This window comes from Mus caroli, unplaced genomic scaffold, assembly GCF_978045245.1.
Source record: "Mus caroli unplaced genomic scaffold, Mus_caroli_1 scaffold_16, whole genome shotgun sequence".
NCBI classification, from domain to species: domain Eukaryota; kingdom Metazoa; phylum Chordata; class Mammalia; order Rodentia; family Muridae; genus Mus; species Mus caroli.
In genome coordinates, this window is record NW_028227271.1 from 32,495,219 (window position 1) to 32,510,041 (window position 14,823).

Genomic DNA, 14,823 nt, shown 5'->3' on the forward strand with positions numbered 1-14,823 from the left:
TTAATATATTATAGAATTACTACTAATAATCATAAAAGAACACTCTTATCTACAGAAAGGAATCATGCATATACATATATGAACACACATCATAATTTGTATCTATTATATTTGTGCATATATAATTTTCCTTTTTCTATTCTATAAAGAACTTAAGAACCTGTAATGACATGCCAAGTTTGGTTATGGGGACAAATACATGTTTTTCAAAACTAAATATCATGGAGATAAATGAGCCTAAATCCCTCTTGGGTGATAAATAAGGGAAGTAAAAAATGAGAAGTAAAATTACTACATATAGCAGTATGTAGCCATGACCTAAGTGTGGAGATTCTGCACCGACTGTCTGGAGTAGAGAGCTTCAATCCTCAACTCTATCAAAGCATAGCGTATACTGAGATTCCTCTCAAAGTCCTCTGGACCAGAGGCTCAACCCAGAGCCCAGGATTCAAGGATAAGGCACATTTCAGTGTCTGAATCGTGCTGAATGCACATCCTCTGCCTTTTCTTCTGGATAACTTCTGTGAGAACCATATCACTGGTAATGACTGTGGCATTGTATTATAAGCAGGCTGCATGACAATGTTATATTTACAAGTTGTTCTTTACCATCAGACTCTGGGGTCTGTGAGAGCTGTTTACCCCTCAGATTTCTTATCATCTGTCTCTAGTCTGAAGAGCTTGCACTGGATTTTAAAGCCTCTTGATGTTTAGTTTCATCAGCTATGACAGCTGGTCAAGCCTGTGGCCAAACTTTGAATCAAGTACTTTTTGACTTGGATTTTTTTTTTTTTTTCGGAAGCCAATCTTCCACAGGTTGTAAAGAAATATACTGGAGACTCAGGCTGTGACCCTTTAGTAGAGCGTTTTTTTTGGCATACATTAAACCCAAGATTGGACCTACAGCTTCACAAAAACAAAATAAAATACAGTACAGAATCAGAGCCCAGTTATATTGCTCCAAAGAAAACAAATTTTATTCAGCAGCATTTAGCAACAGAACCTTTTGTTACTTAAAAAAAACAAAGTTTATTTACTGAAATATTTTCAACATATTTTTGTTGAACATCTTCTAGACACTGGCCATTGTGCTGGACACATAGGGTATAGTCCTGTTCAAGGAAAATAAAGTCTATGATACTTGTGGGTCATGGACCAAAGTTCACTGACCAGATAAAGGGTCAGCAGGACACAGACATGCTAAGAGATTGTTCACATTGCTCTATGCAGTATAACTGCATGCAAATGACTCACTTTGGCACTGGAGAGCTAGGAGAGAGTTCCAAAACTATCAAAACTCTGGCCATAAAATCACAAATAGCTGGAGACCACTGGTTCAAGCTGACAAGCTGGTGCATAGCAAGTTGTACCATGTGTAGCCTGGATGGTTATGATGCCACTTATTGTCATTTTCTCTGCAGCTTACAGCATACTCAATTTTGCCATTCCTCTTTCTTGAGTTTCTGACTTTTGGCTCCAAGATGGAGACACAAATCTGTGTTCTCTATCTGTGAGACATTGTATATGTTTCTCTCTCTCTCTCTCTCTCTCTCTCTCTCTCTCTCTCTCTCTCTCTCTCTCTGCACGTGTGTGTGTGTGTGTGTGTGTGTGTGTGTGTGTGTTTGCACGCAGGCAATGTGTGCACAGGCACATGCACACACATATGCATCTGAAAACACATAAATAAATGTAGACTCATTTTGGGCACACAAATTACCAGAGACACTAAGGGGTCAGTTGTACCTTATAATTCCACTCAAAAATCCACTATGGGTTTCCTCTTGCATTTAGTCCATGATCCCAAATAAGGTTGATTCTCTTCAAAGTCTGATTAGGAGAGTCGTTTGGAGTTGCCCTTGTTTCTCTCTCTCTCTCTGACTTTCATATTTAGAGCACAAAATCCAGGCCTTTCTCTTTAGTTAGCAAGTACAGCATTTAAGTGGGCTCTGTTTAATTATGTGGTCTTTTTCTTCCTTCCCAGAGGCTCTTGCTGTTGAAGAAACACTTTCTCAGCTGTGCTCAGAGTTACAGGTAATTACAGTGCAGACCCCGAGTCTGAACAGATGGAAGTACTTACAGTGCGGGACCAAGCTGGTTTTGCTGGCCACACAGCATGTCAGTCACTGAAGCCACACTTTTCCCTAAAGGGAATAAGTTAATTCACAGGTACTAATGTGTAAGGATAAGGGATGGGTCTGGCCACAAATCTGCCTATCTGAGGAAAGGGCCAAGAGCATAAGCAAAGAGGCCAAACTAGGAAAATGATTGGCAACAAGGAAAACTAATCATGATTTGAACATCTGCAAGTAGGGTCATGGTTTGTTCCCAGGCAGCAGGTTCATTAATGGCAGCATTAACATTGTATGTGGGTGGAGTCAACAGATGTCAAAAGGTCATGCAGCGAACACTGTGCACACTCAACTGAAGGGGTTTGTGCTTTCAACCCTTTCGAGCAAGACAAAGCTATCTTCAGATTCCCAAAAACTTAATCATCCCAAATGGACCATAGGTCAGGGCATTGTGGGGACTGAAGGTGGTGATGAGTGTGTTAGCTCATTGTGTACTCTTAACATTTTATCCTTGGATTTTAGGCTTTGGCTAGGCGTGGAGAAGGACAGAAGAAACTTGAAACAGGGAAAAAAATAACTTTATATTGAGGATTTGTTTTCAGCCTTGTAAAGCAAACAATAGTTTGCATGTGCAGCAGAATGACTGCACGTCTGTTTAGTCACCTGCTGGGACTTACAATGCCTTGGTCACTTGCCTTGGTAGAGTGGAGCAGCCATACTTCTGAAATGAGGGTGGGGATCACTGCCATTTCAAAAGGAGAAGAGTTTAGTTTTGCAAGGAAGTTGGTTAGCTTGGTGAGTGATGCAGCTCTTCGTTGCTGGAAGCCTACCTCAGAACAAACCTTTATGCCAGTGGTGACAAGTTGTTGAATCTTTATGAATCTTGGTTTTTCCATCTGTGAAGAAGGAACAGTGGCTGGGATGTGGCTCAGTGAATAAGGCGCTTGATGCCCAACCATGAAGAAGATACTTCAGATCTTTAGAATTAACCTGAAAGAATGGAAAGGCCAACCTGGTGGCTGCCTATAATAAATGGGATCCTAAGGACAAGGTGACTCAATAGACTAGTCAGAATTGTCATGCTCAGGGTTCAGGAAGAGATGCTGCCTCAAGAAATGAAGTGGAGAGCCAGTGAGAAAGGTACTTAGAGTCAACTTTGGGTTTTCATAAGCAAAACCATACATGGGCACCTGTGCACATGTGCACCTACACACATGCCAACAAGTAAACACCACAGACACAGACAGAGATCAAGCACATCTGGTTTTCTTTGACCTCTCGTTCTTACAGCTACAAACGCAGTATGGGCCTGCCAGATACTGGCTGATATTTATTGTGCATTGCCACACTGATATTTAGTGTGTAGAGGCCAGCCGTGAGCACTTGGAGAGAGAGAGGAGGGAAGGAAATGGGAGGGAGGAAGGGGCAAGGGCACAGAACAGAAGCAAGAAGGGAAGAGCAAGAGGAAAGTCATCATTTAATTTTCTGGAAGACAAGTCTTCTATGTTCTGTGGAGGAGGGAGTGGGGATCAGTCACAGAGTGATCTTTATCAGGGATACAGGAAGAAGGCACCAGTCTCCATGTGGCAGAATCTTTCACTCCCCAGCCTGAAGCTACCCTAGGAAACAAACCTTTTGACCAGAAATAGTAGAGTTTCCACCTAGGCACATGGGGCCTGGTGCAGACAGTGAATGCAAACAATGCCAACCACATTATTTTTGCCACAATTACCATGAGGATTTGGCTGGGCATTGTCTTCTTCCCTAACTAATTTCTAATAGTGTAGGACTCCTTGGCAGGTGCTGTGGTCAACCGGCCAACCACCCCTTTTCTCTTTGGTGTCTTCATGAGTGTCTCCTTCGGAACTATGGCACCCCTAACCAGGCGAAATTTGATTCAATTCAGTCAGCAGTTTTAAGTTCCCATCAATTATGAGCACCTAGGTCAGTTCTGGGGATGCAGTGGTGATACCTTCCCATGGAGCACAAAGTTAAGGAAGGAGTCTAGTCCCTCTTGGGCTCTCACTGTTAAAACTGCACACAAATGTAGTAGTGTCTGGGCAGGGCTAATTCAAACAGCAGCAGGAGCCCAAATAGTGTGTCAATAATTCTTTTCAGGAGCAAGCAAGATTTTAGCAGGCTCTAACGAGGAGTCTACTTTCAAATCAAGGACTGAGAGAAGACCACAGCCTTGTGGTGTTGCACTAGGCTAGTGATAGAAATCTAAACTGGGAGGGTCTTTCATGCAGGATACTGGGGGTAGCAGAAGCCTGAGCCCTGTGAGGACAAGGGTAACTGAGGAACCAGAGAGCAAGCTGAGGCTCCTAATCAAGAAACCTGAATGTCTTATTCACATGTGGCCTGGATGAGTTCTCCACGTCACTAGGAGCCATGAAGTAGAAGGACGATACATCCTTTGGAGCATGTGATGAAGAATGAATTTCCAACATATATATGTGAGAAATCTTCTCATCTCCATCCATTCTATGATATGGAGAAAGGGTGCATAAATAGGACATCTAACTTCATGCCCAACCAGTTAGTTTCTAAGGTGTCTCCCTAGAGTCAGCATCAGGTCCTACAAGTTAAATGCTCAGTCTTTCTCTCCTTCAGAAGTAGTTCCTGGAACTATCCTAATTTGACCAACAGCTATGAGCTAGAAATTTATAATCATATATTTTCAAGTTAGATGATCACATTTAATGGCTTATAAAATTCAGGGAACACTTTTCTAAACATCACCAGTCTATTATAAGAATAGTACAAAGGGCATGTATGAATAGCTAGATGAAGGATGCATAGGTCAAGGTTGGAAAAGTCGGCCGAGAGTGGAGCTTCTTTTAGTTGAGCTAGGCCAACTCTAGGGGTACATTCACTCTTTTGGGAGCTCTCCAGTCCCTGAATTTGAAGTTTCTATGCATTAGAAGCAGATCTGGGATCCCAAGGAAGTTATCACTTGGTCCAACTTATTCCAGCATGGCAAAACTTTCCACTTCTGAGGGAGGGAGGGTTCATATCCATAACACATCAAGCAGGGAAGCACATGCAGTGGGGCCCTATTGCTTTTTTCTCCTTATGTGAATGGGCCATCTTTCTCACTGAGTGGTCAGAACTTGACCTCAATTTTACAGGGCTGCATAAGTCAAACCAGAGTGCTGGCAGACAAAGTACAGTTTTGTGGAGACCATGAAACCATGAATACAGATTTTGATTCCAAGAAGTGCTGGCCCTGGCAGAATTTGGATTTCTGCCAAATCACTTCTTCACAATTTTAAACGAAATTTGTTTTATGTAGCCCTTTGATAGTAAAGACAGTACTAATTTCCCACCCTTGGAAGTGCCAGTAAAGAAACATGATTGATCAGTTCCTGGGCATTGGTAATTCATTCTACCTCCAACACTTCTCCCTCTCTTGATATCTAGGAACAGCATCCATTTCCGAACCATCCGCTGATTTTCCTGGCAGCAGCCTCTAGTGTGTATCTGGCGAGGGATCAGTATAAGATCACGTCATGTGTTAGTTAGAAAAGATTTAATAAGAAAAGTCACACAGGCTGTGAGTTTGCAAGGAGTTGAGGTGCTCCTCACCAGGAACTCAAGGCTGAAATGCACCTGTGATCTACAGGGGAAACCTGAGTTGGAAAACCTGACAATGGTTTTATCCATAGTTACAACAGTGAGGTTCCCAGGGCAACCTCCTTACAGCATCCAGGGGACAGTAAAGGAAGTGCTCACACACATTCAGAGTAACAGGTGGATACAAAGATGTGGTGCCTCCTTAAAGTTTCTGAGCCACTTGCAGCCATTGGATGAGATTACTAAACCTGACAAGGGGCAGTGGCAGCCTCTGCTGGATAGTAGTGAATGCTGTGACCCTAGCCCCTGGGACACCTTCAGATTTGACAATTTGTCACCTCTGGTGACTGCAGTGATTTATGTGAGAGATTTGAAGGACAGCGCTGTCAATAACTTTATCAGCCATATTTCCCAAGAGACCTACTATTCACCCCAGCCCTTGCAGCAGAGTTCAGACTCTGTGGGAAGGCTTTCTTGATTTTACTGTTTTTATTCTCTGATAACCTCATATGTGTATATAATCAATGGTGTTTATTTTAACTCTCTACTACCCTCTTTCATGTCTCCTCCTTCTCTGGCTAAAACCCTTCTTTTCAAGTTCCCCTTCTACTTTCATTTCCCTGTGTGTATGTGTGTGTTTGTGTGTTTATGGATGTGTGTGTCCCATTGAATTCTTTAGTTCTCCTGATGCTACAGCAATTTTCTAACCATGTTTTCTTGTAGAATCTTACTGTGTAAGAAATGCTGAGAGGTAATAGGGTGCAAGGTACTAAGAGTGAAGAGGGTGGTCTTATTCTGCTCTTTACCCTTGCTCTTAATGGATGGACTGGCCTGAGGATTGAATGGTAAATATACAGCTGGGTCCAAATCACAGAGCTGGAATTTGATTAGAGATGAGACAGTGCCACCTCCTGGTAAGTGGTGAGCATCAGCGAATGTGCTCATCTCAAGCACTGCTACTGTGGATGAAGAGCTGCAAGGTTCCTATGACGATGGAACTCTAGCATCAGAGTGCTCTAGGGGTGTCTTTTACTTAGTGTGAGAAACTTACAAATTAAAACAACAACAATAACAAACTTGTCATATGATTGCCACTCGGATTTCCCCTCTTTACAATAAGGGAAGAGATCACCCAGCACTTGCAGCCCAGTGAGAAACTGCTTTGTTCTGAGACAAATCAGACTCTACCCACATGGCCAGTGCAAACATTAGGGAGGATGGGCAAAAGGTAGAAGAGCATGGAGGAGTGGAGGTCATGGCTCTGTCTGGGAAGTTCAAATGTCCTCAGGAACAGGGTGGAGGCTGTCAGACGCCTGGGAGGGAAGAGTGCTCCTCCAGGCAAAGGTGAGAACAGTGTGAAGCACAGGTCACACATGCATGCTAACCTGTGCATATGTATCGACTAACTGCAGCAGGGACATCGTGAGATGCAAATATAAATGATAGACTAGAAGTCTGGGTGGGGAGATGCTGAGGGTCCTCCCTGAATAAATCAATCAAGCAGTATAGTGTGCCTCTTACCAAGGCACTGACAGGTCTCCCAACACTCGCTGAGTGGCACTGGAAAGTAAGCTTCCTCCTTAGGGCTGCCTTTGATTTTTAGCATAGCAATGTAAGATTTTTCTAATTTATAAAAGATTGTCTTGTTTTCATCCCCCATGAACTTTTGGGAACCATTCAACTATTTACTAGTTGTTCCCGGAACCACCCCCTTTCTATTGAGAAAAATCAAAATTAAGGGACTTAGCGAGAATGGGAAAGATGAGTTTTGTTTTGGTCAACTTTGTTGTCAGAGGGCAATCTTATCTGCTTTTCCTGCTAACCTAGTAAATTACCCTCATCAAGAGCAACTCAAAGGAAAAAGTGTTTATTTTGGCCCACATCGTCACAATAAAGCCTTGAAATCAAGCAGAAGGCAATGAATGCTGGATAGGAATTTCCTGTATCCCTTTGAACATTCCAGGATCCTAAGCCCACATAATGGTGCTGCCCACAGTAGGTGGGCTGTCTTTCTACCTCCGTTTGCAAAATCAAGATAATTCCAGACAAGGCTATACAGAGGCCAGTATCCCAGGTGATTCTAGAGCTCACCAAGTTGCCAATTGAAATTAGCTATCCCAGAGGGTCCGGAAATTTCTTGCTTCAAGCTAGGAAGCAACATTAGATAGTTGATGGCCTGAAAGGATGCCCTGATTCAGACGGGCCAGATGAGACAGATGACTTCTCATGCCCCTGATATAGAGGAGCTAACCTTGAGTTAAAGGAGACAGAGGTGATGGTAGTGCCTCAGAACGGCCTCTTTCACAAACAAGCAGGAATGCACACATGCATACACACACACACACACACACACACACACACACACACCATTCCATTCACTTTCTGGCTTCCCACAATGTAGCTTACCTTGCAGCACAAAATAAGCAAGGAATAAACAAAAGGAGCAAAGGAGTGTTTGTGGTTCGAGTCCAGTTAGGCAAGGTTCTTGGTAGTGGTCAAGGGAGGTAGTTGAGCCTAGCTTCAGAGAATATACCTGTGAAAGCAGTGGGCCAAGATTGCTGGCTTACCAGCAGGTAAGGCCCATTCCTCACCTGCTGCAAAAAGCCATCCACACCTGTCAGGTGTAGTTATACAGGGCCATGTGTTTTTAATGATAGGAAAGTCCTCCTGTGGCTTAATTAGAAACCTCTGTAACCTCAGATGAAGCTGTTTCTATAATCAACTAAGGAGGGAATAATTTTCCTAAAGACTTACTTAATAAATATCTTTCTTTTTCCCTCGTCTCCTCTGGTAGTTGAACTCAGAACTCATGCTGTGCTTGCCAGTGCCACTCCTGTGGAGGAGGTGCTTGGAAGGCAGGAGCAGAAGCCCACAAAGGCAGGGCTACATGATTAAGGCATGTGGGATCACTCAAGGATGTGAATCCACCTGTCTTTTTACTAAAGGGTTGCTGATTTCACATTATCAATTACTTACTGTGCTGGAAGTAAGGATGCTGAGACGTTAAACTCAAAATGCAGACAAATTGGAACAGTAGTGATAAAGCAAGACACAGGTGGTTGAAGGCTCATGAATAAGGTCTGATGGTCCAGGGAACCTTTTCAAGAAGAAGCCAAAAGAGAGGGATGAACCTTAGACTGATAGCATAGAGCAGTGTTGCCATAAATAAGGTAAAATAGAATTGATTCCCTAGTCATCCCCTGGTTGATGACAGAGCATGCCAAAGGGATGGAGACGGCATTCCAAAGGGAAGATGCTTTCTGACAATTGGTTGCAAATAGACAGGTCTATGTAATGCCGCTATAGGTAGTTCAGCCCAGCTGAGACAAAGATTGTAAATTGGGTAAGAGGCAAGGTAACCTTGGGTAAGGTGGGGAAGATTTCCAGGGGCAAAATAGTGCTGAGTGTTGATACAGTAGATTGGCTGTCATTAGTATAGATTCTGGTCAAATAATGTAAATATGAGCTACTTGGATTGCATTGAAAAGCTCTACTTTCTAGTCTGGAGCTTTCTCAGTGATACATCCTGTCTCCCAGGAAAATTCCCCTGCACCATTCCTTCTCTGTCTGACCATTCATGATGCTATATGGATCTCAGCTGTAAATGGTCATCAAAGGGAATATGCACCTCTTAGAGGATGTTGTGTTTAACTGGAGCTTTGCATCTGGAAGCCACTCATAATAATAAAGCAGGAAATTCCAAGTTCTAAGAGCTTCGCTGTACAGCAAACATCTCCTCTCTCTTATTCTTAGATACACCCCTTCACCTGCTCTGCTTTCATCCAGAATCAAGCCACCACCAGTTAAATAAGAACAATGACTGTGTCTGGATACAGTTGTTTCCTTTCTGTATTTAGTGAAGCAACTGAGGCACAGGATAAAGGAGGGAAAGAGACTGGCCTTGATTGGCTTTGGCTTTGTGATGACTATACAACTTGTATGGGTATTTACCCCTGTCTGCCACTTTAGCTTAACACATGCCCTTTTTTGTTGAACATATTCTTGGGACAAGGAAAAGGCTTTCTTATTGCTTTGCTGTGTATTGATGAGGCCTGGGGCTCAGTGGGTGGGTTTCTTGTTACTCCTCATCGGAGCATTCTACTCATTTTCCCACAAGTAAAGTTGCACCCTTATTCCCCAGTTAGCTGTCCAACATGTACTTCTCCAAAGTCTTCAGGCCCACTGTAGTCTGACTGGCTCACCTTGTGATTAAGGCATGCTGGAATCCTCCTTAAGAAGTGGGAAGCGATGATTAAGAAGATAATGATGGGTCAAAGTCACTGAAAGCCTGCCTAGTGACTTGGCTAATTAAGTATTCTGGGGTTATGAGAACTACATTATCTCTGGAGATATTCTTAGATACCTGCTGAGGTAGAGCATGCGTTTTCCTAGTTAGATAGTACTTCAGTTAAATCCTGGCTGGGTGAGATTTTGAATGCTCTATTTGTTCACTGTCAGTTTACTTTCTGTGAAAGGATGGCTCTAATTTTCTAACAAAAAGATGATTGTATGGGTTGAATGTGAAGCATGTATAAAATTTCTAGTCCTCCACCTGGCAAATGATCAGTAATGGTAAGTGGAGCAACTGTGCTTATAAGGCACTGAGTTCAGAGTTTAATCAAATACAGAGTAGATTCTAGCACTGAGATCTCTGCTAAGTGTGTGGGTCTGAGGGAGGCTGATTCTCCTTTAGTGCAGCAGTGGAAAGGCCATGAAGAAGGAATCCCAGACTTGGATGCTAATATTTGGGAAAACTGGCTTCTGAGGTGGTGAAATTAGAAGTTGAGGTAGAGAGGTAAAAATGGGTAGCAACTGCATATAAAACATGAGAAGATATATTAGACACAGCATTTCTGGAAATATAGAAATAAGTTTCACTTGAAACAGGCATGAAGTGGGTATAGATACTGGCTTATCTTGTATGAGACCATAGGATCTGAATGTTAATCCATACACAGAAACTGCCAAACAGCTTATTCTTCTAGTTACTGCCTCTCTTATCTCCAGCATTCAAAAGGACAGGATTTCACAGGTATATATAATGTACATGAGACATATGCTACAATACTAGTATATAATGATGTGATATAAAAGCATGTTGTGTGAATGGATAGAACAAAGCATTTGGTAAAGCTCCCATGAGGAGGACTGGAGCATCCCAATAGAGATGGGTCTTTGGATGACATCTTTTTACCCCTCCAGATGCTGAACAACCCAGAGAAGATAGCAGAGCAGATCAGCAAGGATCTTGCCTGGCTGGCTTCACATCTGATGGCTCTGTGGACCCAATTCCTGGACACAGTAACCCTGCACTCCCAAGTGACCACTTATCTCACCCAGGAGCATCACACTTTGAGGGTAAATTGTAAAATGCTGCAAACTCTCTGACTGCATGCTTTTTATACTTAAGGAGAAGCTTGCAAAAGTTGGTTCATTGAGAGGAACAGGATTGGGCATGGCACTGATCTGTGTATTTCAACAAAGGTCTCACTCTACTGAGAATGAGCATGGTGACATCAAACAACTCACTTAGCTAATCAGTACTATGCTGTCATTTGTAAAACATCTCCCTTGTCTATGTCTGATGATAGCGGAACTTATAAATTTGACTATTACAGGTGTCTCAAAATACTTAAGAAAGAATATTTTCAGATGCAAAGTGTTGCCCTCATTCTAGCTATATATGTATGCAGCAATATGGATCTTCTCACTTTGGGCAAGAGAAATATGGGTCTGAGAATCAGAGTCCATGAAGCACATAGCAAATGCTACTGACTTTAGGAGTTCTTTACACTGTACATTTATTTATATTGCCAGCTTGGAGGCATTGCATAGTCTATTAGATAGACTAAAACTTAAATACAAAAATAAGCAGGACAGGACTGAGTTTATAAACGCATACTGTATTGTTTGGGCTACAAGCTATAAAGACGTCTAAGCAGCTGTGAAGGGTGGTAAGCCTCTTGTTTCAGGCCTCTGTGCAGGTACAGCTTTGTCTCCATTAAAATGTGACACTTAATCTCCAGACTCTCAAGATTAGAAAATGCAGGTCATATACACTTGAAGAATTAAGCTGTTTATATTGTCATCCCTCAGGTCCGAAGGTTTTCTGAAGCTTTCTTTTATATGGAGCACCAAAAACTTGCAGTCTTGACCTTTCAGGAAAACCTGTGAGTAATAAATTGCACACCCACTTCACCCTGTGAAAGTGGCCACCCAAGGCATTCAGCTCTCTTTCTTTGTTCCAACTTCCCTTTCCTTTGGTCTCCTGCTGTGAAACAGACACTTTGCTTCCCTCTGCACACTCTGTCTACAATTCTGTGCAGGCAAAGACAGTGTTCACGCTGGGGAGGTGGGAGCTGCAGGTGGCAGGGAAGGGCAATTGCCAAAGGTTTCTTTTGTTCCATACCATTATGGTTCTATAGAGAAAAATTATAAGATTTTCTAAGTCTCTGCAGACATCTGTGCAGAGTCTTCTGCAGAATGAATGGAAGCAGGTGGTGTGGCCACAGACTATGTCAGAAAAGCCCTATGATGCAGCAGCTAAAGCATATATTTATCATAAAGCCCATGGTCTCTAATCAGGACTGATGCCTTTCTAGAAAAAAAACCTGCCTTCTGGAAAGAACTGAGAAGTACTCCAGAAAGTTAGAGGGGTGGTGGGATGTGAGGTTTCTTAGGTACCCCTAGGGAAGATAGGCAGAGGCCCCACTGAGATCTTTTAGCCACCAGTATTTTATGTTGAGCAATCTGTTCATCTAAGGAATAATCAAGTTTGGGAGGCCACATTGCATCTGTCAGAAGACACTCATGGAATATTTGTGTTGCATATGACAGACCTGTAATTCTTTCATTTTTGTCATGTAACCCTGGAATTTCCGCAGGTTTCATTCTGTATGCAGACAGCAACATTTAATGTTTGCTTTTTGGGATCTGAAAGTGAGTAGGACAGCAAGAAAAATACACCTGCTTGTGAAAATTGCTTGTTCTGACATCACTGGAATCTTCTATAGGCACATCAACTCATTCATTCATTCATTTCAGCTTCAGGCTAGAACTGACTAAAACTAGTCAGTTCCTAAAACTAGTACTAGGAAAAGAAATCTGTCAATATTAAAAATAACCTTGAAGCCTCTGAGCAAAGTACAGAAATACAGAGCTATAGGGGTAAAAGCATTCCTGCCTGTCTCAACAAAACAAGAAACTTGGAGTTTGTATTACATGTGAACCATGTTTCTCAAGGACTGTAAACACAGGTTGAAGGAGAGAGAGAGAGAGAGAGAGAGAGAGAGAGAGAGAGAGAGAGAGAGAGAGAGAGAGAATCAGTTAAGAGCACTGACTGCTCCTCCACAGGTCCTAAATTCAATTTTGAGCAACCACATGGTGGTTCACAACCATCTGTAATGGGATCTGGACACCCTCTTCTGGTGTGTCTGAAGACAGTTACAATCTATGCACAAACAAACAAACAAACAAACAAAAAACAAAAAACAAAAACAAACAAACAAAAACCCCTCAAATAAAAACCATTGCTTGCTAGAGAGAGAGAGAGAGAGAGAGAGAGAGAGAGAGAGAGAGAAAGGAAAGAGAGAGAGAGAGAAAGAAAGAAAGAAAGGAAGGAAGGAAGGAAGGAAGGAAGGAAGAAAGAAAGAAAGAAAGAAAGAAAGAAAGAAAGAAAGAAGAAAGAAAGAAAGAGAGAAAGAAAGAAAGAGAAAAACACATGGAGGAAAAAGCCATATAGGTCATTGTACTGGCCATTTTTGTGTCAACTTGACACAGCTGGAGTTATCACAGAGAAAGGAGCTTCAGTTGAGAAAATGCCTCCATGAGATCCAACTGTAAGGCATTTTCTCAATTAGTGATCAAGGGAGAGAGGCCCCTTGTGGGTGGGACCATCTCTGGGCTGGCAGTCTTGGGTTCTATAAGAGAGTAGGCTGAGCAAGCCAGGGGAGGCAAGCCAGTAAAGAACATCCCTCCATGGCCTCTGCATCAGCTCCTGCTCCCTGACCTGTTTGAGTTCCAGTCCTGACTTCCTTTGGTGATGAACAGCAGCATGGAAGTGTAAGCCGAATAAACCCTTTCCTCCCCAACTTGCTTCTTGGTCATGATGTTTGTGCAGGAATAGAAACCCTGACTAAGACAGTCATTGATCTCTACATTAATTTTCTCACCACTGGGATTAAAATACCAAAGCACACCTACTTAAAGAAGTGTGCTCCACACATTGAATGGCCATGCTGGCTGGAAGTCATGGCTGCAGGAGAGTGAGGCAGCTGGTCACATGGCACCTAAGTCCAGTAGAGCAAGAAATGCATGTACACAGTTCCTCTTTATGGCCCATCTTATTCAGTTTAGGACCCCACCTTATTGAGGGGACCACACTCAGAGTAGATCTCTTCTCATCAGCTTTGCTTTGGAAAATTGCTCACAGACATGTCCAGAGGTGTGTCTTCTAGGTGATTCTAAATCCAGTTGAGTTACAATGAAAATTAATCATCACACTCCCAGGGCACTGTTTGGTTGGAACGACACCTATGCAAAGTACTCATAACACAGGTATCTAGTGATACACAAAGACCTAGTAATTGAAAAAATTATCTTAACTGGATATAACTGTAATTTTTTTTGTCAAATTGTATCAAACTTAGAATCACCTTGAATGGGAGTAATGATAACAGATGGTCAAGGTTTGGTTGGCCTAGGAGGATATCTATGGGGATTCTCTTGATCACAATGATCCATGTGGGAAGACCTGCCTGCCCACTATGGGTGACACCATTCCCTGGACAGGGCATCCTGTATTATGGAAGAGTGGAGAAAGCAAGCTGAGCGCAGAGTGCACTCTGACCTCATCTGTGACTGAACAGTTGCTTTCATCTGCTGCTGTGATTTCTCTGCAACATTGGACAATAACCTAGAAATAAGGTCCAAATTATTTCTCCCTGAAGCGGCTTTGGCAGGCAATTTTTATCACAGCCACAAGAAAGGAAATCAATGAATATATCACTCTTGCTTTCATTTACCATAAAATGGTCAAAAGTCAAAAATGAAAAGATGAAATGGGAACATCATACACATGGTAGAAATAGTGCGAGCCACAGACCTGCCTGTGTAAATAGTTATGTAAACATAGATGGTAATTGATGAGTAGCCATTAATTGTCCAGGACTGCAGATGT

General features: G+C 42.5%; 1 protein-coding gene across 5 annotated transcripts in view; it reads left to right on the top strand.

Moving 5' to 3' along the window:
• Fam135b (family with sequence similarity 135 member B) overlaps positions 1-14,823 on the top strand; it is a 262,597-nt gene that overhangs the window by 215,532 nt on the left and 32,242 nt on the right. For all 5 annotated transcript variants that reach the window (XM_085831356.1, XM_085831357.1, XM_029469991.2 and 2 more), the window contains 3 exons: positions 1,982-2,031; positions 10,848-11,003; positions 11,742-11,815. In XM_085831356.1, coding sequence (XP_085687482.1) covers positions 1,982-2,031; positions 10,848-11,003; positions 11,742-11,815 — 280 coding nt within the window. The remainder of the gene's footprint in view (positions 1-1,981; positions 2,032-10,847; positions 11,004-11,741; positions 11,816-14,823) is intronic.